A 24,350-nucleotide genomic window follows, 5' to 3' on the forward strand; every position below is an offset into this window, starting at 1 on the left:
AGAAAGTATACAATACAAATGGGAACTCGGGACGGCAAGTCCCTCTGGGGGGAAGGGGTAAATACAAGGAATGATGTAAATGCACAGAATGCAATCGTAATCGTGAACTGTAACAAAGAACAGTAGGAATGTCAACATCCGTAACATGACTAGAAAAAAAACGGGATCAGTATTCCGGTTGATCTCAGCATAAGTCATTACAAAAACAATGTACTATCATATGCAAGCTGTACTGCAGAGATAGGGGAGACAGAAGCAAGAAGACGACAAACAAAACACACCGGACAGGAGGGGACAAGACAACAAGAGGATCATAACAGAGAGGCTGTCCCTGGCGGCAAAAGAAGGGGGGGCACCCTTCGGGCAACTAGGGACAGAAGGACGGTTTCAGGCCGTGGCGGTTCTATAAGAATCAGAATCTAGGAATAGGAGCCATTGGCCCCAAGTGGCCGTGTACCTCTTCACTGCTGCCGGGGTAACAGCAATGAGGTCCTCCATGTGATGTGTCTGGGCTATTTCCGCAAACCATTCGTCAATAGTCGGAGGGTCGACGGATTTCCATTTCCGAGGGAAGACTGACTTGGCAGCTTGGAGCAGATGGCGTGCCAGAGATTTTTTTGAAGCGCGACTGAGCTGTGGGGAACATGAAAAGCAGCGTCGCTTCAGGGGTATTAGGGATAGTGATGCCGGTAATTTCCTTAATGAGGCGCAAGACCGTGGGCCAAAATGACCGCAATTTGGGGCATCCCCACCAAATGTGTGTCATGGTGCCTCCCACGCCCCCACAACGCCAACAAATGTCAGGGACCAAGAGGTACCAGCGATGAAGGGCAGCTGGAACCCGGTACCAACGGGACAAAATCTTATAACTGGTCTCCTGTGTCTTACATGCCATAGTAGCTTTGTGAGATAGATAAAAAGCCTTTGACCATTGTTGAGGCGTAAAAGTTTTTCCCAATTCTGTCTCCCATGCCGAGCAGAAGGAGGGCAGATGGTCCAGTCTAGAGGAGAGCAACAGTTGATAAGAGAGAGAGACTGCATGTGGGAGACAGGAAGGCGCCACACACAACTTTTCAAAGTCCGACAACGTATTATGGAGAGCGTGAGTACGTGAGGTGGTCGTGTAGAAATGCTGCAGTTGAATATACTCAAACAGGTGTCTGGACAAGGGGGGTGCGTAGGGGAGAATGTCGGATAAGGGTAACAGTGCTCCCCGTTTGACCACGTGATAGAAGCGGAGAGGGGTGTCCCTGGGCGTGCCTAAGAAGGTCCGGGATATACCTGCTTGAAAGTCAGGGTTATCTGTGACTGGGGTCATAGGACCGCGACTATCCAACAGAGCACAAGGAGACCTGGTGGCCGGTAAAGATGCAAGAGTATGGCGAGTTGTGTAGGACAGAGGTGTGCGGTCTGCCAAGGTAGGGGACCATGTCCATGGGAGCGTGGACAAAGGCCGAGGGCACTGGGCCTGTGCCAACTGTACCCACAGCTTGGAAGTAGAATGATGAAACATGTCCAAGATCCTCACGTGGACACAAGATAGATAATAAAGGCGGCAATCTGGCAGACCAACCCCCCCCGCATCCTTAGGACGAGAAAGAACCTCGCGTCTGATTCTGGGACGGCCAGGGGACCAGACGAAGGAAGAAAAGTAATGCTGCACTTGTTTCCAAAAGGAAACGGGGATGCGGACTGGGATGGTCTGCAAGAGATAGAGCAGTCGAGGGAGAAGGGTCATTTTCAGGATATTAATTCTCCCGAACCAAGAGAAATCTTTCTTGGTCCAGGCTGTCAGGTCCGTTCGGAAACGGCCTAACAGAGGCAGGAAATTAGCATCAAAGAGTTGGGACAATGTGGGGGGGATGCGTATGCCCAGGTATGATATGCCTGCGGGGGGCCAAGCAAATGGAAAATTTTCCTGAAGAGAGCGCACCGTGGCGCTGTCCAAGGAGACATTGAGGGCTTCAGATTTAGCAAGGTTAATTTTAAAATTTGACCATACACCAAACCGGTCTAGTCGAGACATAAGGGAAGGGAGGGACAAGCGTGGGTTTGTGATATAGAGCAAGAGGTCGGATGGTGGACATTAGATTTTCCATGATCAGGACATAAAGGAGGGGGGACAGGGGGCACCCCTGTCTCGTTCCATTGGAAATAGAAAAGGGTGCCGACAACGTGCCATTGATTTTCAACTGAGCGGAGGGAGTGTTATAAAGGGCTAGAATTTTCGAGAGGAAGGGCGGGCCTATGCCCACACGTTGTAGGGTTTGTACCAGGGAGGACCACGAGACTCTATCAAAAGCCTTCTCAGCGTCTAAAGAGAGAACCATCAGGGGTACATTGTTAGATTGAGCGTAATGAATTATGTCTAATGTCTTGAGAGTATTATCGCGAGCCTCCCTCCCTGGTACAAAACCCACTTGGTCCGCATGGATGAGATCTGGCAGGTGTGGGTTCAGCCTGTTGGCAATTAGTTTGGCATAAAGTTTCAGGTCCACATTGAGGAGGGAGATGGGCCTGTAGCTCCCGCAGGTCTGCGGGTCCTTTCCCGGTTTAGGAATAAGGGCGACATGGGCCATAGTAGTGTGTTGCGGAAAGGGGACGGTGTCGGATATGGAGTTGAAGGCCGAGAGCATGGTGGGGCCTAGGGATTCCTGAAGCACTTTGTAGAATTGGGCTGTCAGGCCGTCTGGGCCTGGGCTCTTCCCCCCCGGGAGTTGTGCAATAGCACAATTGAGTTCGTGCAATGCGAACGGTTCCTCCAGGGTTACTGCCGTATCGCTGGAGATCTGAGTAGCAATAGGAGGGGGAGAGAAGGGCTCAGGCACTGAGGCCGAGGGTTTAGCAAGATTATAAAGGGTAGTGTAGTAGGAATGGAATGTGGATGCTATTTCCGGGGTGATATGGGTAGTTACATTCGCAGTGGTCCGGATACAGGGGATATGCGATTGCGCCAGTTTGTCCCTTAAAGCCCTCGCCAACATGCGTCCACACTTATTGCCATTTTCATAAAATTTACTACGACAGGACTGCAATAGACGGCCCCACGATGCCTCTAAGAGGCGTTTAACCTCCGAGCGTGCAGCTTGTAAGTCCCTCAGAATCGGGAGAGACAGAGCATGTTTGTGGGCGAGCTCAAGGGAGGAAACCTTAGCAAGCGATTTTGTCAGGGAAGCCGCCTTCTCCCTCTTAAGTCTGGAACCGTGTTTAATGAGGACTCCTCGGAGGACACACTTGAGAGCTTCCCATTGAATAATAGGGGAAGTAGTATCCACAGCATGATCGGAACAAAAGTGCGTGACCGATTGTTTAAGGTCAGCAACACAAACGGTGTCCAAGAGGAGGGACTCATTCAAACGCCAGGTCCAGTGAGGCTTGGACAGGAAAGGGAGTATGAGGGAGCAGAAGACAGGGGCATGGTCAAGGAATAATTCTATGCAATCAGATGGTGGGTGATTGCCATTGGCTGATACGGGGTCTTTTACATTTACATAGGTCATATTGGCTGTTTAATAATTGCCCTAACCTGTCACTTTAGTCACGTTAATAAGAAGTACGGGCAGAGTAAAAGCATTACGACTGACGGGCAGATTACACAGGACTTGTAATTAGTCTGTTACCATGGAGACTTATTTGCACAAAAGAGAAGAAAAATGGAGAGCGGATACTAGTTTCATAAATAACAATAAAGGCCTTAGCTTCTCAGATATATGAGTTTACTGTTCGGAGGGGCGTAGTAGCCAGACTCCCCCCCCCCCCCAGGCCAGGAACATCCTTTTCTTATATCTCCTTATGACAGTGGGAACTCCATGGCTGCTCAAACTCCAACTTGTCCAGCTCAGCAGTAGCACACACCTTATTGCACAGGGAATGCTTCAGACACTTCAAACCTCCTTGAGCTTCACCGTTCACTAACTATATATTATTGGCACTTCAGGTAAGTAGAAAACATTTATTTAAACACAATACAACGCGTATCAGGGGTACACTGTACCCCCCTTCCTCAGGGATAAACAGAATGAATGACAATACAAGACTTTTAAAGGGAATGTACCATCAGGCCTGGGCTATGATGCAGCCCTATTGATTCTAATGGAGCCGTGTCATAGAGAGGTGGGGGCTTCCTCCCACTGGGAGTGGTTCGTCCCGCCTCCAGTGCTTCAGCCCAGCCCTGATGGTACATTCCCTTTAAAACCACATATAGGCTCCTTTCCCCTCCTCCCCACTACCATGTGCGACCAGAACCCTCATCAGACCTGTCCATCAGACTTTCTCTAGCATTTCATTTAACCCATTAGGCACCAGGGTGTTCATTCTAAAAATCCAGTAACTCTCCCTGCGGCAATGTTTACTGAATCTGTGCAGTTGTGTGTCTATTTTCTCTATCAGATACAATTTAAGATCATCTGCATTAGGTTCATGATATTGCGAGAAATGTCTAGAGACACTATGTTTATTAAAACGGTGACTAATGTTAAAACGATGAGTATTTATTCTACGCCTTAGGGTCTGGCTTGTTCTCCCTATATACTGGAGGCCACGTGGGCACTCCAGCATAAAGTTAACGTACTCGCTACCACAAGTTAGGTGACTTTTTATCTCAAATTCCTCTCCTGAAGTGTTATTTATCACTTTTTTTGTATTATTCTGTATATAAGGGCAGGTTTTGCCCATCTTTTTACCACATCTATATATTCCCTTCTCATTTTCATTCATCCTCCCTTTCTTCTTTTTATTTTTATTTAAATCTGGAAAAGAAGGGGCAATTATTTGTCCTAGTGTCCTTGATCTTCTGAAGACCATCTTGGGTCCTTTTTTCACATATTTTTTTAAAAACGGATCCAATAAAATACTCCAGTTTTTCTTTAAAATTTGTTTGATGTCATTATGGTTAGATGAGTGCTTTGTAATAAATAGAACTTCCTCCTTTTTCTCTTCTGATTTTTGCTCTTTTTTCCATGCTCCTCTAGTTGTTTTTTTCCTATCTATTTTTTCTGCTCTTTTTCGTGCTCCTTCTATCACCTTGCTTGGGAAATTTTTTGGCTTCAGTCTTTTTTCTATCACTTTTACTTGTTCGTTGAATACCAAATCTTCTGAACATTTTTTTCTTAATCGAACCATTTGCCCAAATGGGATATTTGTTTTCCACTGTTTTTGATGTTTACTTTTAAAATGTAGATATCCATTTGCATCAACTGGTTTAAAATATGTTTTGGTATTCAATTTTCCATTCTTTATATACAAATTTAGATCTAAAAACGAAATCTCTTGGTTACTACCATTTTCCGTAAAAGCCAGACCACACTCATTTCTATTTAAAAATTCCAAAAACTTTTAAAATTCCTTCCTAGTACCACTCCAGATAAAAAACAGGTCATCAATAAAACACCCATAAAATTTTATATTTTTCATAAAATTACTTTTATAAAAAAAACTCCTGCTCGAATACCCCCATGTAGATATTTGCAAAAACCGCTGCGCATTTCGCGGCCATTGCGGTACCAAGGTGCTGTACATAAAAATCTTCCTTAAAAATAAAAAAAATTATGTTTTAAAATAAATTCAAGACTTTCCAAAATAAAGTGCTTTTGTGCATCCGGCACCTCTATCATGGGGGATGTTGGAGTACAATGCTGCTACGTCTAAAAATACCAGTAAATCACCATTTTCCCAGTTCAGTGTCTCTAGTTGAGTTAGAAGATGCCCTGAATCTCATATATGATGGAGGAGACATATTTCTGTAAAATTCTATCCAAGTACTCTCCTAAGTGACTTATGAGGGAACCTACTCCCGCAATAATAAGCGTTCCAGGAGGACGCTGTTGATTTTTTTGTAATTTTGGCAGAAAATAAAAATATGGCGTTTAGGGATTGCTTACTTTTAGATATTCTTTTTCTTCCTTTGTTAGGATACCATTTTTACTCCCCTCCTCTATCAGGGTAGACATTTTTTTCTGAAAAATCTCACTGGGTCTTTCTCCAATTTATGATAATACTTTTCATCTTTGATTATCCTATGTGCTTCCTCTATAATAATTTTTGTCCATAACCACTATCCCTCCCCCCTTATCTGCCCTTTTTATTACTATATCTTCATTTTCTCTTAAGTTCTTTAGCGCTTTTTGTTCACCCTTGCTTAAGTTTGAGCTAGTAATAGGGATAGATGTCAGACCTTTGCTAAGGACCTCTAGTTCTTCCCACGTTATCTGGTGCTGGCAAATATTAAACACTCCACCTGTTCTCAAATCTTCTCTATTGGGGAATTCTTTTTCTCCTTTTCTTTGTTTTCTTTTGATTTTTGGATACATTTTCCCCCTCTCTTTCTTCTTCTTCTTTTTCTTCTACTTCCATCTCCTCCCTCTTTCTCATCCTTATCCGCCCGATCGGTGTAAAAAACTGTGTTAATTTCTAGGAGCTTCTTATCATTAGTTGCGTTTGCTCTGCACAAGTAATTATTGGGAATTTTTTGTTCTGGTCCACTATACTGAGATTTCCTGGGGCAGGACTCGCACTCTCCTCCGGTCTGTTTGCAGCTCTTAATGGTAGGGGACTTACTGACTGTGGGTCCTTGAGTGTGAGTGGTAACCCTAAAAAAGAGAGGGGGGAATGGATGGGCGCTGATATAGAAGATTGTTCAAGGGGTGTTGATTGAAGCGATTTATCCCTTGCTCTCTCTGTCTCTATAGTGCATTTCTTGTTGGTATAATTAAATTTACTATTATAGTAAATATAAAAGTTCTAGTCAATGTCCTAGTTACTTGGTTGGAAACGTTCCCCTCCTTCGCATATTGTTCTGTATTAGCTAACCTTACATTTCTTCTTCTAGCCATACCGTGTGTCATCTGTTTTTGGTTCATGGCAGGTTTTTCCTCTACTTTATTGTAGTTCCTCTCATATTTTTGCACTGTTGCACCAAATCATCCTTTATACCTACCTCCTCTTATTCCAAAATCTCTTCTATCTTCTTCGTTTTTTTATCTATTAACTGTCTTTCTATTCTATTAACTCTATAACAAGCTTCTTTACTCAATGTAATATCTATACTCTTTCTAATAATTCTTTCTAAGGGTATATTCACACGTACGGACTCACAGCGAGATTCTCGCTGCGAGTCCGGCAGGTCCTGGCAGTTCCCACACACTATATACTCGCTGCGGTCTAAACGCCCTTAACCCCTTCTGCTCCGCTCGGCTCCCCCGCTGTAAGCATACATTACCTCTCCTCGCTGCACGGGTCTGGCGTCCTGCTCTCCCGTCCGGCCAATCAGTGGCTGCGGCTGGGCAACACACTGATTGGCTGGACGGGAGAGCAGGACGCCGGACCCGTGCAGCGAGGAGAGGTAATGTATGCTTACAGCGGGGGAGCAGAAGGGGTTAAAGGCGGTAGTATATAGTGTGTGGGAACTGCCAGGACCTGCCGGACTCGCAGCGAGAATCTCACTGCGAGTCTGTTCGTGTGAATATACCCTAAAAGAACTTTGCAGAGGGCTTTTCGTTTAGCCACTAGCAGGTGCATCAAATTACCTGAGAGTAGCAAAAAATGTGCTTGCCACCATGCAGTAAAAAAACTATCATTCTCAAAACTGGACTTGGTACTAAAATCAAGCCTTTTGGAACCTTCTTATCAGCCATACATAAATTTAAGAAACAGACATCTATTCTATGTCTCAGGTACAATTCCATATCTTTAACCAATAAAAGTTCTTCCTTATATGGGAGGAGGGATGTACCAGACATAACTTCATTCATTTTAAAAGTACACAGTTTACTCAAAGTCCTATCTGTCTTAATAGGAAGCACATAATTACTAGTCAGAACCTTAATACTGTCAACCTCCAGCAAGCTTTTTGTTATTTCCATATTCAAATACTGCAAAAACGTGTCCGCTTCAACCTTGAATTCCAACCATGGAGACTTATAGATCGCCATAGTGGCTGTATATTTATAACAACTAAATATTTATAAGGGACTATTTCCAAAATCGCTTTATTCCCTTTTCTTCTTTCTGTGTTTCTTCATCCATTTAGAGACTGTCAGCTGTCCCTTCAGGGAAGGGATCAGAGTTGTATTTACTTTCTCAGTAAGGGCGGGTTCACACTACGAAATTCTCGCGGAATTCCGTCAGCTGTCCGCCCGCACAGGAACGCGCTTTTCCGCCGGCTCCATAGACACCATTCTATGGGCCGGCGTATTCTGCGATCCGCTAAAAGAAGTGACATGACACTTCTTTCAGCGTATAGCGGAATACGCCGGCCCATAGAATGGTGTCTATGGGGCCGGCGGAAAGGCGCCCAGATGTGCGGGCGGACAGCTGACGGAATTCCGCGAGAATTCCCGCCCTTAAGCCTGTGGGGCACATTGTGGCTTCTGATTCCGTGTGACACCACTGTACATAAAGCTATGAATATTACACATACATACAGACATACATAAAATGCATGCTTGGAAGACAAAGGCTGTTATTTTGCTTTTCTGTACTTTTAGAACCGAGACTGTGGCTGTGAGCAGATAGGTTGGCTATCCAGCAGTTATGTCATGCAGACGTTTTGGTGCCAGGAATTAACATTTGAACATTTGGGAGCATGCTGACACTTCTTCTGCCTTGAGCACCAAGCCAGCTTTACCCCCCCCCCTTCCCCCATTGACAATACTGTTATACGCAGCTCTTGCATACTGTCACTTGTGAGCAGTGCCTACTTCTCTGAAGTGCTGAGACAGCTGTCTAGCGGGGTGGAGCCCTCAGGACAGCGAGCCATAGGTTATTGAGAAGGCAGAACTTTAACTCACCTCTAACTTCTGTTCTCCTTGAGTGCATGTGCAGCACGGAGGAGAATAGCTGTTTACCAATCATCAGTTCCGCAAGCTCTTGGCTGAGCAGGCTGGTTTTCTGTATACCCTGCTTGAAGGACAGAGAACAATATTATCAGTTTGTCTTAAGGATAACACTTATTGCTGACTTGTTTGAGACATTTAAGTTTGTCTCTATTCCTGTGCACATAGTAAGTTCTTTTCCAGATCCTTGCATTGTGTTCTGTCTATTGATGAGTAAACATCTATATATATATAAACCAATGCTGTTTTGTTTGTTCTAGGTGGAGCCTTCTGGAAGATTGATGTCTGGAAGAAAACACATATAGGACTCAAAACCTCCCACATTGGTACTCAAGCTCTTTGCTTCTAGGACTAGATGACATAAGCACTTGTAATTGTGGCTGCTTTCTAACCATTAAAATGTATGTATTACCCGGACATATAGAGCATGCTAAAGCTTGTGCTTTTTCACATAGCTAGAAGCCCCTGGGCATCCCTTTACCACTCATGCATCCCTTCCCTGCTTCTAAACCCTGTGTCCTGAAGCTGGAGGCCTTAGAACTGACCCCATCTTTTCACAAGATCTGTCCTATTTTTACGTGATGGTTCCAGAGCGTGATGTTAGGCCCACTAGTTTGTGATGTCATCCCTGACCCCACCCTGCGAGGGCGACAGCTCGACACCCAGATTTTTTGTCGGTGCCCGAGATGATGAGACAGACTTCCTGGAATCAAACATGAATCCAGACGAGATTGATTTCTATGAAGAAGAGGAAGATGAAGATGAGGAAGAGACGGTAAGGAAAAACTTACTTTAAATCTTTGTTTAATAGTGTGTTTTAATCCAGAGATATTCCTTTTTTGTAAATGTTTTTGAAAGTTTTTTTTTTTTTATTATAATTTCCACATTTTTTTGTTCGCAAATTAAATTTTACATAAAGCAAAGATTTCGTAATACAGCATTTGTATCCTGGGAAAGTAGTTTGCAGGGGTCTGGGCTAGCAATGGTTGCAAGGTAATGTATTGTTAAAAGCATGAAGTCATATGTATAATTTATTCAACGGTGCTGAAAAGCAAGGCTGTATAGGATTATTTTCTTACTTGCAAGTGCCCTTACCATTTCCACAGAGAAGCTGACATATTTTAACATGTTTTATACCACATGGAGAAAAATAATATTATTCTGAGCTGTTGTTTTACAGAACATTTTTTGATGCTGTTTGCAGGTACTAGTAAGGTTGTTCTTGACCAGGAGCATGCCAAAGCCTGTGTAAAACATGACAAAGTGTGTGTAATTATTACTTCTAGTGCCAACGTATATAAACTCAATGAATGTTCATTAATAGGCAACAAATCTGCACAGTGCAGATAAAGACAGGCAGTATAAGGAGAGTTGTATACGAGTTGCATAGACTTACCTACCATATCACTGCATTCCTGTTCTATTAGATAGGGCAGCAATGAGCCCATACACTGCCTGATAATTGCACAGCAAGGACTGCACGGACATCATCAGCAATATCCGTGCAGCCCTTGTAAAATAATAAACTCTTACATACCTCTTCGCTCCCTGAGGTCCTGATGGTCTGCTCCTGGCACTGTGTGAAGTCACAGGCTGCTCAGCTAATCACCGATACAGCGCTGGAACGCTGTCCCGATAATTGGCTGAACATCTGCCACTTCAGACGGTGCCAGGAGCAGACCAAAGCTAGCAGGATGTCAGGGAGTGCGGAGAGGTATGAAGGAGTTTATTTTTAATTTTTTTACTCAGTCATCAGCCATTGGCCGCTCATCGCTATTACACGTAGCGATGCGAGCCCGACGCTCGATGAGTTTAGGTCTGGACCTAAAGAAGCTGATCGTTATCTCTATTACACAGAGCGATAAATGGCCAAAGCTGCCTGATTCGACTAATTAACTTCCCGTGTAGTAGGGCCCTCAGGCAATCTTTTAATCCTATAGTTCACAAGTCATCAACACAGGTCAGACCACTTCCTGAGACACACAAAGCTTTTACAGTGTCAGGAAGTCTGAATGGTAACATTGGTCACATGACCCATCAGCAATAAGGGAACGTATGGCTGCATCAGAGCTGGGATGAAATAGATTACACTGCAGGAATGCTGATGGTGTATTAAGACTGAGGCATCACTGGAGCTAAGAAGAAGGTGTCTGTTTGCCTTAAATGTGGCTGTGGATGACAGATAGGAATTTGCTGTTGGAACCAGTAGAGGTAAGTATCAGTCTCTGACACATTATTTTTAAAGCCAGGACATATTTGAAGCTGCCCATGGATATTTCTCCCCACAAGATTGTTCTTGCTGTGTCAAATCGCCATAAAGGTTAATTATTGCGTCTGGTTCACAAATCCATCCATGTTTTCCATATATGTGTTCAGATTGCATTCCAAATACTGTGGAAACCCCCCCCCCCCCCCCCCCCCCCCCCCCCCCCCCCCCCCCCCCATTCTCCCCCAATACCGCATTATGTAGCTGGGATTATCGCCTGTTGGGGGAGGAGAGGGGATTGTTTTCCACAGTGTTCGTATCCCATTCTGAATGCATATGTAAAAACACACCCTTATTGCTTTCCTGAAAAGTACTGTAACTTATTCTCTAGGTTAGATATGTGCTATGTGTTAATTTCCCTGCCATGTTAGATAACAAACAGATAGATTAAGCAGAAGTTTTGGACTCTGGCCCCTGGTTTACAATTTCGAAATGGAAAAAAAAAAAAGCTACAAGGATTGAGGTATTAGCTACCTGTCTATCCAGAGAGCCAGTGACTGTGTAGAGTATCTCAGGGATATAACTAAGGGAGTTCCCAGGAATCTGGGAAGATCCCAGAAACCTTATTTAGTGAATCAAAGATGTCATGCACTCGTGCTTCCAGGCTGAATTTTTGGCATCTCCTCCGAGATAAAGAATGTTTTTCACGTCAGGTAATATCTACATGTGATACTTCGAGGTGGAGCTTTACGGACTTAATACATAGGCATTTATGTGTATAAGTATCTGTAGGGCTCACTTCTATATGGTTTCTTGGGTTCTGTACAGGATTTATGATGGATTTAATAAACTCATTTTAATATTTTACAATTAGTTACACTGCAGACTACAGTATTCTACAGAAGAACGCAATTGAATGGTACTTAACATCAATGTGAACAGAGCCTAAGCCATAGCTATAACTGTATGTACTAGCAAGATTTTCTTTCATTAAAGAGGTAGACAGTGTTACACAAGAAACTTTCCGTACCCTGCTGTGCCTGCACATTACTCGTGTAGCTTACAATTGGGTTTAGATACATGCCTTTTATCACTTTACCAAGAAAATAATGCTGAGGTTCTGGACTGATAGAAATGCTTTTTATTGTTCAGAAAAGTAATCCTTTTCAGTAGCTGGTGTCAGGACCATGCTGGGCAGTGAAGAAGATGAAGTTACACTACGTATATTTCCTGGGAAATATCATAGCAATACTTTTTTATGTCTGTGGCTTAATCAGATGACAGCCATTCGTCTCCAAACAAATACCAATACAGTCATTGTAAGGAATTTGTGAATCACTGGGAAATAAGAGACACTGCTTTTCATGTTGCCAGATCCAGATGTACATTATCACAAAATGCATAGTTTAAATGTTTTATAGTGTTTTTTTCATGCAAGGAATAAATGTATTGCTGCTACTGTGCACTCTTCTAGTTGCAGGCATTTTTATATATAGTCATATGTCTGTCTATTAATTGCAGCCTCCGGAGCGCCAGATTGTGGTGGGAATTTGTGCCATGACCAAAAAGTCCAAGTCAAAGCCCATGACGCAAATTTTGGAGCGTCTGTGCAAATTTGATTACATCACTGTGGTTATCATGTCTGAAGACATTATCCTAAATGAGCCTGTGGAGAAGTGGCCCATCTGTGACTGCCTCATCTCTTTCCACTCCAAAGGTAACATCTCCCCAGCGTGGCCCTGCACACTCTCGTGTCACCGGACTTGACAGCTTGCGCTCCTCTCTTTCACACTACTTCAAAGCAAAATCTGTTTGAATAATTCAATGCATCCTGTCTGCTAATCAGTTAAATTGGATGTTGTACATCTAATAAGGGATATCTAATGACCGCTTGTGAACTGGGGCATGCCTCTGTTTTTATGGGCTGGAATTCTGCACGTATGCATTCCCACTGCAGAGGATTTTACTGGAGGTGGCTGGCATGCCAAAATGTCACCTAAGAAGCAACATAAAATGATCAATATAGTGACGACAAGATCTAAATATAACTGATTAGTCAAAATGGTTCTTTGGTATCATGTAAACAAAGTTTATTTAACATGGATCATGCATTTATTAAGATCCATTTACGTAAATTGATTAAGACTTGAGTTGGAACTTTCTGACCCATTCCTTGAAGCGGTATTTATCCCTCCCCCCAAAAAAAACATGTATTCCCTTTCCACAGTATGGGGAAAAGTGTCCGCTACTGGAGGGGATGGGGAGGTTTAACCTCTGGACAGCAGTCAGGTTCTCTTTAATCTAGAATGTGCCTGATTGTGATAATTATTTTTCCAGTTTAATTACATAATATAAGCAATAATAAAACAAAAAATAATAAACAACACCCCCTCCCCCAGCTTATTTCTCAGTCAAATCATTTCTTTGTTTATATAGCAGATTGAGCAGCACATACACAGCTTGTCATCACTCACATTGGCCCTTGTCCCCACAATCTAAATTCTAAATGACCCTGTCAGAATGCAGAGAGAGGGAAGACATACAGACTCCATGCATGTGTTGCCCTGATTGGATTTCAGCATAACAATGACAACTGAGCCACCCTGCTGTCCTTAGAGACAAAATCCTGTAGATGTGGTTGAGGCACAGTTTATATAAATGTCACACCCTTTTCTTACTGAAAATAATTTACCTACAACACCAGGTGAACCTTTATTAGGACAGTATAATTGGGCTGCTGGAAAATGTCATGTGTTAGTATGTGAACTGAACATTGGTGTAGCGATGTAACTAGCAATGTCATTTTTTTCCCATTAGGATTTCCACTAGATAAAGCTGTTGCTTATTCAAAGCTGCGCAATCCATTCTTGATCAATGATTTAGATATGCAGTATTTCATCCAGGACAGGTAAGTTATTGTCTGTCATCTGTTAACCCTTTAAGGACATGGCCCATTTTCGTTTTTTACGTTTTCGGTTTTTCCTCCTTGTGTTTAAAAGGTCATAGCACTTGCATTTTTCCACCTAGAAACCCACATGACCCCTTATTTTTTGCGTCACTAATTGTACTTTGCAATTACAGGCTGAATTTTTGCATAAAGTACACTGCGAAACCAGAAAAAAATTCGAAGTGTGGTGAAATTGAAAAAAAAAACGCATTTCTTTTATTTGGGGGAAATGTGTTTTTACGCCATTCACCCTGGGGTAAAACTGACTTGTTATGCATGTTCCTCAAGTCGTTACGATTAAAACGATATATAACATGTATAACTTATATTGTATCTGATGGCCTGTAAAAAATTCAAACCGTTGTTAACCAATATACGTTCCTTAAAATCGCTCCATTCCCAGGCTTATAGCGCTTTTATCCTTTGGTCTATGGGGCTGTGTCAGGTGTCATTTTTTGCGCCATGATTTGATCTTTCTATCGGTACCTTGATTGCCCATATACGTCTTTTTGATCGCTTTTTATTAATTTTTTTCTGGATTTGATGCGACCAAAAATGCGCAATTTTGCACTTTGGGATTTTTTTGCGCTGACGCCGTTTACCGTACGAGATCAGGAATGTGATTAATTAATAGTTCGGGCGATTACGCACGCGGCGATAGCAAACATGTTTATTTATTTATTTGTTTACTTTTATTTAAAACCTGGGAAAAGGGGGGTGATTCAGACTTTTATTAGGGGAGGGGGCTTTTTACTATAAACAACACTTTTTTTTTTTTTTTTTTTTTTTTTTACACATAAACTAGAAGCCCCCCTAGGGGACTTCTAGTATATACACGTGGATCTCTCATTGAGATCTCTGCAGCATAGATATGCTGCAGAGATCCATGAGATCGGCACTCGTTTGCTTTCGGCTGCTGCAGCCGAAAACGAACGAGTGCCGAGCCGAGGACGGCGCCATCTTGGACGCGTCCCCGGCCGGCATCAGTAACGGAGATCGCTCCTCCGGGACAAGGTCCCGGAGGAGCGATCTCCCCCACTAGACACCAGGGAAATGTTGCCTCCGGTAATCGGAGGCAGCTGTCAACTTTGACAGCTGCCTCCGATTAGCTAATTAGCGGGCACGGCGATCAGACCGTGCCCGCTAATAGCGGCGGTCCCGGGCTACACGCGGCACCCGGGATCGCGGCACTTCAAAGCGGGGCCGCCGCGCGGCCCCGCTTTGAAGAGCAAGTGAGGACATAGGACGTACCGGTACGTCCTATGTCCTTAAGAGGTTAAAGGGGTTATCCAGCGCTACAAAAACATGGCCACTTTTCCCCCTACTGTTGTCTCCAGTTCAGCTGCAGTTTGCAATTAAGCTCCATTTACTTCAATGGAACTGAGTTTTAAAACCCCACCCAAACTGGAGACAACAGTAGGGGGAATGTTTTTGTAGCACTGGATAACCCCTTTAATTACACACTTTTTTTTGCTACTGGTTTATGTACCTCGCAGCACTCATATCAGGCATCCTTCCTCCAGGCTGTGTCGTCCTGCTCTGTATGCTGAACAGAGATTCTTAAATACAGTACACAAACACTATATACAAAAAAGAGACCTAATCCTCTCCCTCGTGGTAACCTGGCAATGTCCTACACAGATAAATATTAAAATGCCGCAGTACTCTGCGTGTGCGTGTTTACAGTCCTGCAGTTCCGGAGATGAACATCGGTGGCAGCAGAGAAGACAGTGTCACCACTTACCCATGGCACTGAACAAATAATATTAGATAAATTTGTTCCTCCCCTACCCTATTTGCCATGTAGTCCTAAACCTAAATAAGGTTACATTTAAAGGTAAAATAGGCCCTTTATTATTGGTGTTATAGCAACATCATATGCATAGCAGAGCTAAAGGATTTGTTTGTGTGTGTGTGTGTGTATGTTGGGGGGGGCGGGGGGTAAATATTATTCATAGGATAAACAGCATTAAGACACAGCATAAAAAATTGTGCAAAACATTTTTTTTCTATTTCTTTCTATCTCTCCCTAAAAAGGCTCGAAGAATGAATTAAAATCTGCTCCAGTTATAAGCAATTATAAAGCCTAATGTGTACTGCAAAAAAAGAATAAAAAAATGGTTAGACTAAGGCTAGGTTTACACTACGTTTTTGCAGTCTGTTTAAAAACAAAAAATAAAAAACGAATACATTTGTGTGCATCTGTTTTGATATGTTTTTCCATTAACTTACATTCTTAAAAAGGATCAAAATGAATCTGTTTTTTACGTACACAAAAATGTAGACTACTGAGTTTTTTTGTATGTTAAAAAAACCTTTTCAAAGTCAATGAAAAAACAGATCAAAACGGATGCACACAAAGTTATCCATTTTTTCATCTCTTTTTTTGTAAAAACAAATGAAAAAAACCCAGCCTAACCTGTAGAATGCAGCATTCCAAAAGATGAAATTTCCTGCTAGACATGAAGGGGTTAAACACACATCAGTAATGTATAAATAACTAGTAATGTAGTAATGAAACGTTCGTTACAGAGTATTAAAGGGGTTGTCTCTAGAAAACGACTCCTGTCCATATGTCTTATTAGGACAAATGAACATCATGGAGAGGGGTTCCGTATTTAGGACTTCCATCTATGAGCCTCAAACCTACTCCCATTCTCCTAAACTTCAGTCATTCTTTTATTACGTGAATGGTTACTGATCTGCAGATGCAGCAGGGAAGATGCTTGGCTGGCTGCTGCTTTCCCTAGCAAAATCAGCTGTTTGCCAGGAATGCCTGGAGGTGGGCACAGGGCGGTCAGCTGATATATGATTGACACATCAAGAAAAGAGTAAAACCAAAAGGGAAACTTGTTAAGCCCCTTGATTTGACAACTTCTTTATATCTGCATCTTGGGTAACCAGACAACTACAATTTCTGCACTGTTCTTCACATAGATTTCCCATTGTTTTAAATGGAAAATATTCCTCCAGTTGCCTACTACATCAAAATACCCTAAAAACCGCCAAAGCTTTTTAGTATGTGACTTTACCCTTTGCTTTCTTTACCTGATTTTATATTGGACTGGGCAAAAAATTATTGCATTTTTTCCCCCATTTTGTTATTTTTTTTAAATTTTGTTATTTTTTAAAAACATTCAGGGAGGAGGTGGCTAAACAAAACAACTGGCACTTACCTCCCTGGCTCCAGCGCTTGGGTCCACTCTCCTCTGCTTCGGTTCCCCGTCCCCCAGCCGCTACTTGGTCTAAGCAGGGACCCAGGAGGTGACATGTAAGGCCTGCTCAGACAGTTTACCATGACCCTAGGACCACCATCGGAGTTTAAAAAAAAACAACTTTATCTGTCAGCTCTATGTCTTGCTTAGAGCTGCAATGACAGGTACATACAAGAAATGATACCTGTATCTTAGCTGAGGGCTGTTTGCAAAGTTATAAAATTATGTTTTTCTTTCAAGTTCAAGTTTCATAGAGGCTGCGCTGATCTCCTGCTTCCCCCACCCATCTCTGCTTTGTCCTGTATGATTAATGTACAGGGCACAGTGCTGGAATCCAAGCAGGGAGGAGTGGAGGAGGGAGCAGGCATGTATGCTGCGGCTCTGCACAGTTTCTATGACACTTGAGTTGTGAGCATGATATAGAGCCAACAGATTCCTTTTAACGATCTGCCATAATATGCAGCTTTTACCATCATTGAAGGAGTACTTATATGTTATATTACATTGTAATCTGATATATAATTTATGCTTTTATATTACAGGGAATTTCTTTGTTATAATATATTGTGTATTTAATTGTTTAGTCTCCCTTGAATCTGCAGTTTATCTACAGTTGTAGACAGTAGGATCCCTATATCCCTATGAATGTAGCAACTTTTAAAATAATCAAACTTTTTTTATTGTTCAATTATGCAGTGATGTCCTGGTTTCAGCATTCGTTTCTTTGTCCCAAAAATTCCCTTTATGCCTTCTTTATGACATAGGCAGGGAGCCCCCCCTCTCTCTTTGTGGGAGATTTTAAGAAGGGGCTAGCTTTATGGCTCAGTTCATTAGCTGGGCAGGCTCAGCTACTACTACTCCCTGGTTGAATTGTAATGATTGTGAAAGTGGAGCTGAGGGGACTAGAAGAGGAGCACACCGGGACATAATAAAGTATATCAGTGAATACAATCAATTTTACATAGAAACATATTATAAACATAAACAAGATGTTCAGACATAAGCAGATGTAAAATATCAATTTCTGTGGAATATTTCACTCTGTAATTTTTTGGGTTCTTTTTTATTGGTAGGAGGGAAGTATATCGCATTTTACAGCAGGAAGGAATAGATCTTCCACGTTACGCTGTACTTAACAGAGATCCTGACAAGCCAGATGGTGAGTTCACATTTCACATCATGTATATGGCTGCTAAACTTACCTGTGAAAAACTAACTGTACTCCTGGGGCCTGGCTGTCACTGGAGGCAGAGTAATATCTTGTGTTGCTCTTATATTTTCTCTTATACTTAAAGAAGCACTGCTTTATTTTTTTTTCATTATGCAGCTAGTCAAACAATATATAATTCAGCTAGTATTACCTAACTTAGTTGTTCCTTTCCATCTGAAAATTCCTGGAATCCTTCCCTCCAGTTGAGTTGTATTGATGACCCCCTGAAAATGGCATGTGTTTCTGTGCTTTCACTGGGGTCAGTTCAGTGATTACTGTGTTTTGTTGGTCGATTTTTCATTGCCCCAACTAGCCAGAATCCTACCCCACACTGACGAGGGGCAAAAACCCCGAAACGGCTGTCTGTGGGTGGAAGCCTGCCTTTGCAAGCCCTTGTCATGATCGCAATACTCGCACCTTGAGTTAGACATTGACAAAAGGGGCCACCCTGTTGTTTCCCTGTCTATGTTCCAATACTCGCAACCGAGTGGGACTTAAGGGGTTATTTATCAGGGTGGTGTGGTGCTCTCCCCATCATGGAGGCACCCCGTTGGCAACAGGCTAGAGATATCTGGCTATCCCGTGTTTTGAGACTCGTAACTGAGGCTCCACGGACTCTTGTTTTGCATATTTAAATTTTTGGGGGCATCAGTGGAGACTCTTGATTGAGTACTTCATTAGAATTTTTTTCACTGTTCTCCTTGAGTTCAGTGATTACTGTGTTTTGTTGGTTGATTTTTCATTGCCCCAACTAGCCAGAATCCTACCCCACACTGATGAGGGGCAAAAACCCCGAAACGGCTGTCTGTGGGTGGAAGCCTGCCTTTGCAAGCCCTTGTCATGATCGCAATACTCGCACCTTGAGTTAGACATTGACAAAAGGGGCCACCCTGTTGTTTCCCTGTCTATGTTCCAATACTCGCAACCGAGTGGGACTTAAGGGGTTATTTATCAGGGTGGTGTGGTGCTCTCCCCATCATGGAGGCACCCCGTTGGCAACAGGCTAGAGATATCTGGCTATCCCGTGTTTTGAGACTCGTAACTGAGGCTCCACGGACTCCTGTTTTGCACACTTTCACTGGGGTCACCAACTCAGGCAGCAGAACTTACTATATGATCTGTATTGTCCTCAAAGCGACAATATCACCTCTGTGACAAGGCTCCATTAATTCTAAAGGAGCCGCGTCACAGAGGGAAGGGTCTGTTCACGTAAAAAACAGTGAAGCGATGTACTAGTGGTAAATTTGCTTTGAAGATATATAAAGGTTTATAACAGAGGACATATAGAGCATTATTTGCAATCAAGATGGTTGCTGATCAGAGGTAACATGACCCAGATGCAGTAAGGGTACGTTCTCTTCTGATTTGGTGTAGATTTTATGCTACAGCTTTCAGCTATTTATTTATCTTGGTTAAATATGCCAGGCATTACCTATTTGTAAACTTACCCTAAAGAAATGTATGGAGCCGCAATGACACAGCAAGAATAGTGGGTGTGCATTATAGGTTTAAAGAAAATTGCAGGAGGGCTTCTTTAAAGCAGTTCACTTCCCCCCCCCCTCCCTCCCGGTAGCCTGTGGCATGTATACTTACAGAAGATGATTGGTGTCCCGCGGCGTAGCTCCGGTCCCGTCCCGCGGTGCCGTTCAAATCCGGTGCGCTCACTTCCGCTGGCTGCTGTCAGTCCTCTGCTCTGTCCTGTCATTATACGCCGGAAGTCACTCGTTTCCATGCATTCTCTATAGAAGCGTGTGACTTCCGGCGTTCAAATTACAAGGCCAAGAAGAGGAGTCACACCACCGGTGGAAGTGAGCGCGCGCTGGATTTGTACGGCACCGCGGGACGGAACCGGAGCTAGGCCACGGGACACCGATCATCTTCTGTAAGTATACATGCCACAGGCTACCGTGGGGGGCCCAAAAAAAAAAGTGAACTGCTTCTTTAAGACTCAGGGGTCTTAATACACAAAGGGCTTCTTTGTAATTATAAGCTGACTTAAAAAATCTTTCCATCTGTATTCTTTATTCAATCTGATCTGTGTCATTTTTAAGCATTTTATATATTTTGTAATTCTTAAAAGCACGGCTATATTATTGATACGTTTGAGCAAGTTTTATTTATGTATTTCTTGTATAAATTAATTGAAAAATACAGTACCTCATGACTCATCTGACACCTTAGTGTTTTTCTGTGTTGTTGCATTAAAACCTGGAATTAAAAAGAATTTCTACAAAACATTCCAGATTGTTACGGTGAAATGAGAAAAAAAATGCCTCCCTTAAAAAGTAAATTAGTAAAAACGATATAGTTCTGAGATCATATGTATTCACTCCCTTCTAGTTATGGAGAAATGTAGATCATCCCCAGAGTACCATTAAGAGCATTGTTTGGGGTAACTTTTTTTAAAAGCATGCTCAGGCAGCTGGTCAACATAATAAACAAAAAAAACTGTTCTTGGTTTCCTGGCTTTCTCACCAGTGCGGTCATGGAGGCTATGTTAAAGGGTCTTATGTCATGAAGCTTTTCCACCATTTTTTCTTTAATTAGAAAAAAAAGTAGAAGATTGAAACCCTTGCTCCATACTCCACAATTGGCTGTGCACACTGTTTATGGTTATAGTGTATGCTGTATACAAGGAGTGACTTTTCCATTGATTGGCCTGAGCGTCTGTGTTAATAAAGCTCAGACTTTGAAGAAAAAAATAATAATTTGAGACTTTATCCATAGAGTGTAACCTAGTGGAAGGTGAAGACCAAGTAGAAGTGAATGGAGAGATCTTCCCTAAGCCTTTTGTAGAGAAGCCAGTTAGTGCCGAAGATCACAATGTATACATCTATTACCCAACTTCAGCAGGAGGTGGCAGCCAGAGGCTCTTCAGGAAGGTATGGAGTTGGAAATTTAAAAGCTTCAGACTTTGATTTCTTAAATGATGTTTTATCTAATAGAAAAATATTAACAACATATACACTGTATTCATGGCAGCACTGTCCACGAGGCAAATAGCAGCTCTCGCCTCAGGCTTTGCTCCATTAGGACTGCAGGGGACAGCAATTTAGCCTCCAGACCTGCAGTCCTGCACATTCCTACTCGCACCTATGCCAAAGGAATTATTATACATTACATCTGTAAAGTGTTTTTGCCAAAACTCGTGGGAAAAAACCCCCCACCACATAACCACCATGTACAGTCAACCATTAAAAAGTTATTTTTAATGACAGTGATTCTTTAAAGTGCTTACAAAGCTCTGAATCATACTTTACAGTTTTTTTTGCCTGTGAATGTATGGAAAAACTGAGAAGATAATGACTGCCTCTGGTTACATCAGAGCTGTGCGGGCTGTGACTGCGGGAGAGGATGATGGCAGAGGGATGCTCAGTGTCCCTCCAGTGCCCTGCGTCCCTCAGTGTCCCCCTGCCATCATCCTCTTCAGCAGCCACAGCCCGCACAGCTCTGGGAGTCGGGTCGTGACATCACCATTTTATCCAATGAAGCCTTGATGCAGTAGTAAGTGCAGGGAAAAAAGCACTTTATAAGCATTTCCTATAATTAGTGTATTTTGGTAATTTGTATAACTTATGGGGGGCAATATAATACTTTAATAAAAATTTTCGTAACACTTCTCCTTTAACTATTTCCATGGCTCCTAATGAGAATGAATGGAGCTCCATTCAAACAGGATACTCAAGATTCCAGTGCTTAGACCCCCATGATCAGCTAGTTATAATTTTTACAGATGGATATATCGCCCTTACTGGTAGCACGCTAAGGCTTGTACACGTGTGTATTACATCATGTGGTGCTCATACTTGATACTGAATAAATTGAGATAATTTGAATGTTTTATTTTTATTTTTATAATTTGCTTATCACGAAGATCTGTCCTGTGGTTTCCATAATTTCATGTCTTTTCCTTCTGGTGTTCCAGCTTCCATGTTCAGTATGCATGTTTATTGCACTAAGCATATGGTATTTGCAGCACTACTTTTCATGTACTGTACTGTTACTTTATACCCATTAAATATTGCGTAACCTGTAATATTTTGTGTGGTTTTCCCATTGTTTATTATTATTACAGATTGGCAGCCGCAGCAGTGTTTATTCTCCAGAGAGCAGTGTTAGGAAGACTGGATCCTATATTTATGAAGAATTCATGCCAACTGATGGCACTGATGTTAAGGTACAAAGTACTCCATCTACCTTGCTTTCTGGTTACCTGGCAGTGAGAAAAAAGCCCTTTTTATTATTAATCTTTATGTGTCATTTAGGTATATACGGTTGGGCCAGATTATGCTCATGCAGAGGCCCGCAAGTCTCCAGCTCTGGATGGGAAAGTGGAGCGCGACAGTGAGGGGAAAGAAATCCGATATCCGGTCATGTTGACTGCCATGGAAAAGCTGGTTGCTCGTAAAGTCTGTTTAGCCTTTAAGGTAAATGCAAGTTATTTTTTATGAGTTATGACTCAAAAGATCAGATAAAAACATATATACTCCCTGTAGTCTGATAACTATACGGGGTGTTGAGGATGGAGTTGCCCCTGGCTGGAAAAATGCAAGTAAGGCTAGGTTCACACTGCGTTTTCAGCATCCGTTTAACGCATCCGTTTTTTTTCAAAAAACGCATGAAAAACGGATTGCAAAAAACGGATTCATTTGTGTGCATCCGTTTTTCCATTGACTTCCATTATAAAAAAAAACGGATCCGTTTTTTTTTGGCGGACCAAAACGGACCAAAAAACGTTGCTGACCCTATTTTTCTGGACGTTAAAAAAAACGGATCCATTAAACGGATGCTGAAAACGCAGTGTGAACCTAGCCTAAGGAGGATTAGTGACAGAACACAGATTTCCAAGTGATTTAATAGTGCAGATTTCTTACTTCACTATGCTTCATTGTGCAATGTTGGCTGCACCATCCAACCTCTATCGAGCTTCATAAAAGCTGCATACTGCATCTAAAATGCCTGGAGCTTGTAAATGAAGGTGTCCCTATTTTATAAAAAGCAGAGGAGTGCAGGACACCGCTTGTCAGATTGTATTTTCACTTATACTTGGCTTGTGGGTAATTCATCAATATATGACTGTGTTTGTGTTTTCAGCAAACTGTCTGCGGCTTTGACTTGCTAAGAGCCAACGGGCACTCTTTTGTTTGTGATGTCAACGGTTTCAGTTTTGTAAAGAACTCTATGAAATACTACGATGACTGTGCCAAAATACTCGGGTATGTGTATAGCTTTTTTCTTATATGGACTGTTATTAAATAATACAGTAAAACCTTTATAAAGGAGGAGTTATCCTTTGGCATGAAGAAGGTTAGAGCACTTAAAGTAAAAAAGAAAAAACATTGCTGACTACTACTGTTTAGCCCTGAGTATCTACACTGCTAAGCACAGCTTGTTAATTATTTGAGCGGAGGCGCGCAATGCATCGCATTGACACACTAAGACTGGATTCTGAGTGTTGTCCATCGGGCTCCATGCGGAATTCCGCTTGTAGACCTACAGTACATGTAAAGGTTGTAATACATGGCCAGAGATGTGGTGTAATCAAGCCTATTACACTGATCAATATTTGTGTGCCCAGGGCTGCACGAATGTTATTAGCAATGTTCATGCCGCCCTTTTCTTTTTTATAGCCATAGCCCCCCACATCTATTACGTAAAAAGATGTATGGAAGCAGCATATTTTTTCTGACTGGTATAAAGTGAATGATCAGCTGACAAGTGAGCGTTTTTTCACTTGTCTGCTTATCGCTGGCTCTGTTATATGGGAAAATATTTGGGGTCACATTTGACAAATAATCACTCCGTATAACATGGCATTTAGATAGTGGCCAAACACTGGTTTCGAGAAGAGCTATTTCTCCTGCTTCTACGTTTGGCTGAGCATTCATGTGTTGAGGAAAAATACTAACGAGCAAAGCTGAATCCAGACCCTCCCCCCCCC

At 42.4% G+C, this 24,350-nt stretch overlaps 1 protein-coding gene across 1 annotated transcript; it reads left to right on the forward strand.

The window, feature by feature from the left end:
• Positions 1-8,911: 8,911 nt before the first annotated feature.
• LOC138774968 (inositol hexakisphosphate and diphosphoinositol-pentakisphosphate kinase 1-like) lies at positions 8,912-23,625 on the forward strand (the record flags this gene model as incomplete). The annotated part of the gene is made up of 9 exons (XM_069955739.1): positions 8,912-8,998; positions 9,092-9,606; positions 12,559-12,754; positions 13,855-13,945; positions 18,273-18,358; positions 21,137-21,291; positions 22,485-22,586; positions 22,675-22,836; positions 23,504-23,625. Coding segments are annotated over exons 2-9 (1,070 nt in total), but the record flags the coding sequence as incomplete, so codon positions are not given.
• Positions 23,626-24,350: the final 725 nt, after the last annotated feature.

The sequence above is a fragment of the Dendropsophus ebraccatus genome, unplaced genomic scaffold (genome assembly GCF_027789765.1).
Source record: "Dendropsophus ebraccatus isolate aDenEbr1 unplaced genomic scaffold, aDenEbr1.pat pat_scaffold_1169_ctg1, whole genome shotgun sequence".
Taxonomy (NCBI): Eukaryota; Metazoa; Chordata; class Amphibia; order Anura; family Hylidae; genus Dendropsophus; species Dendropsophus ebraccatus.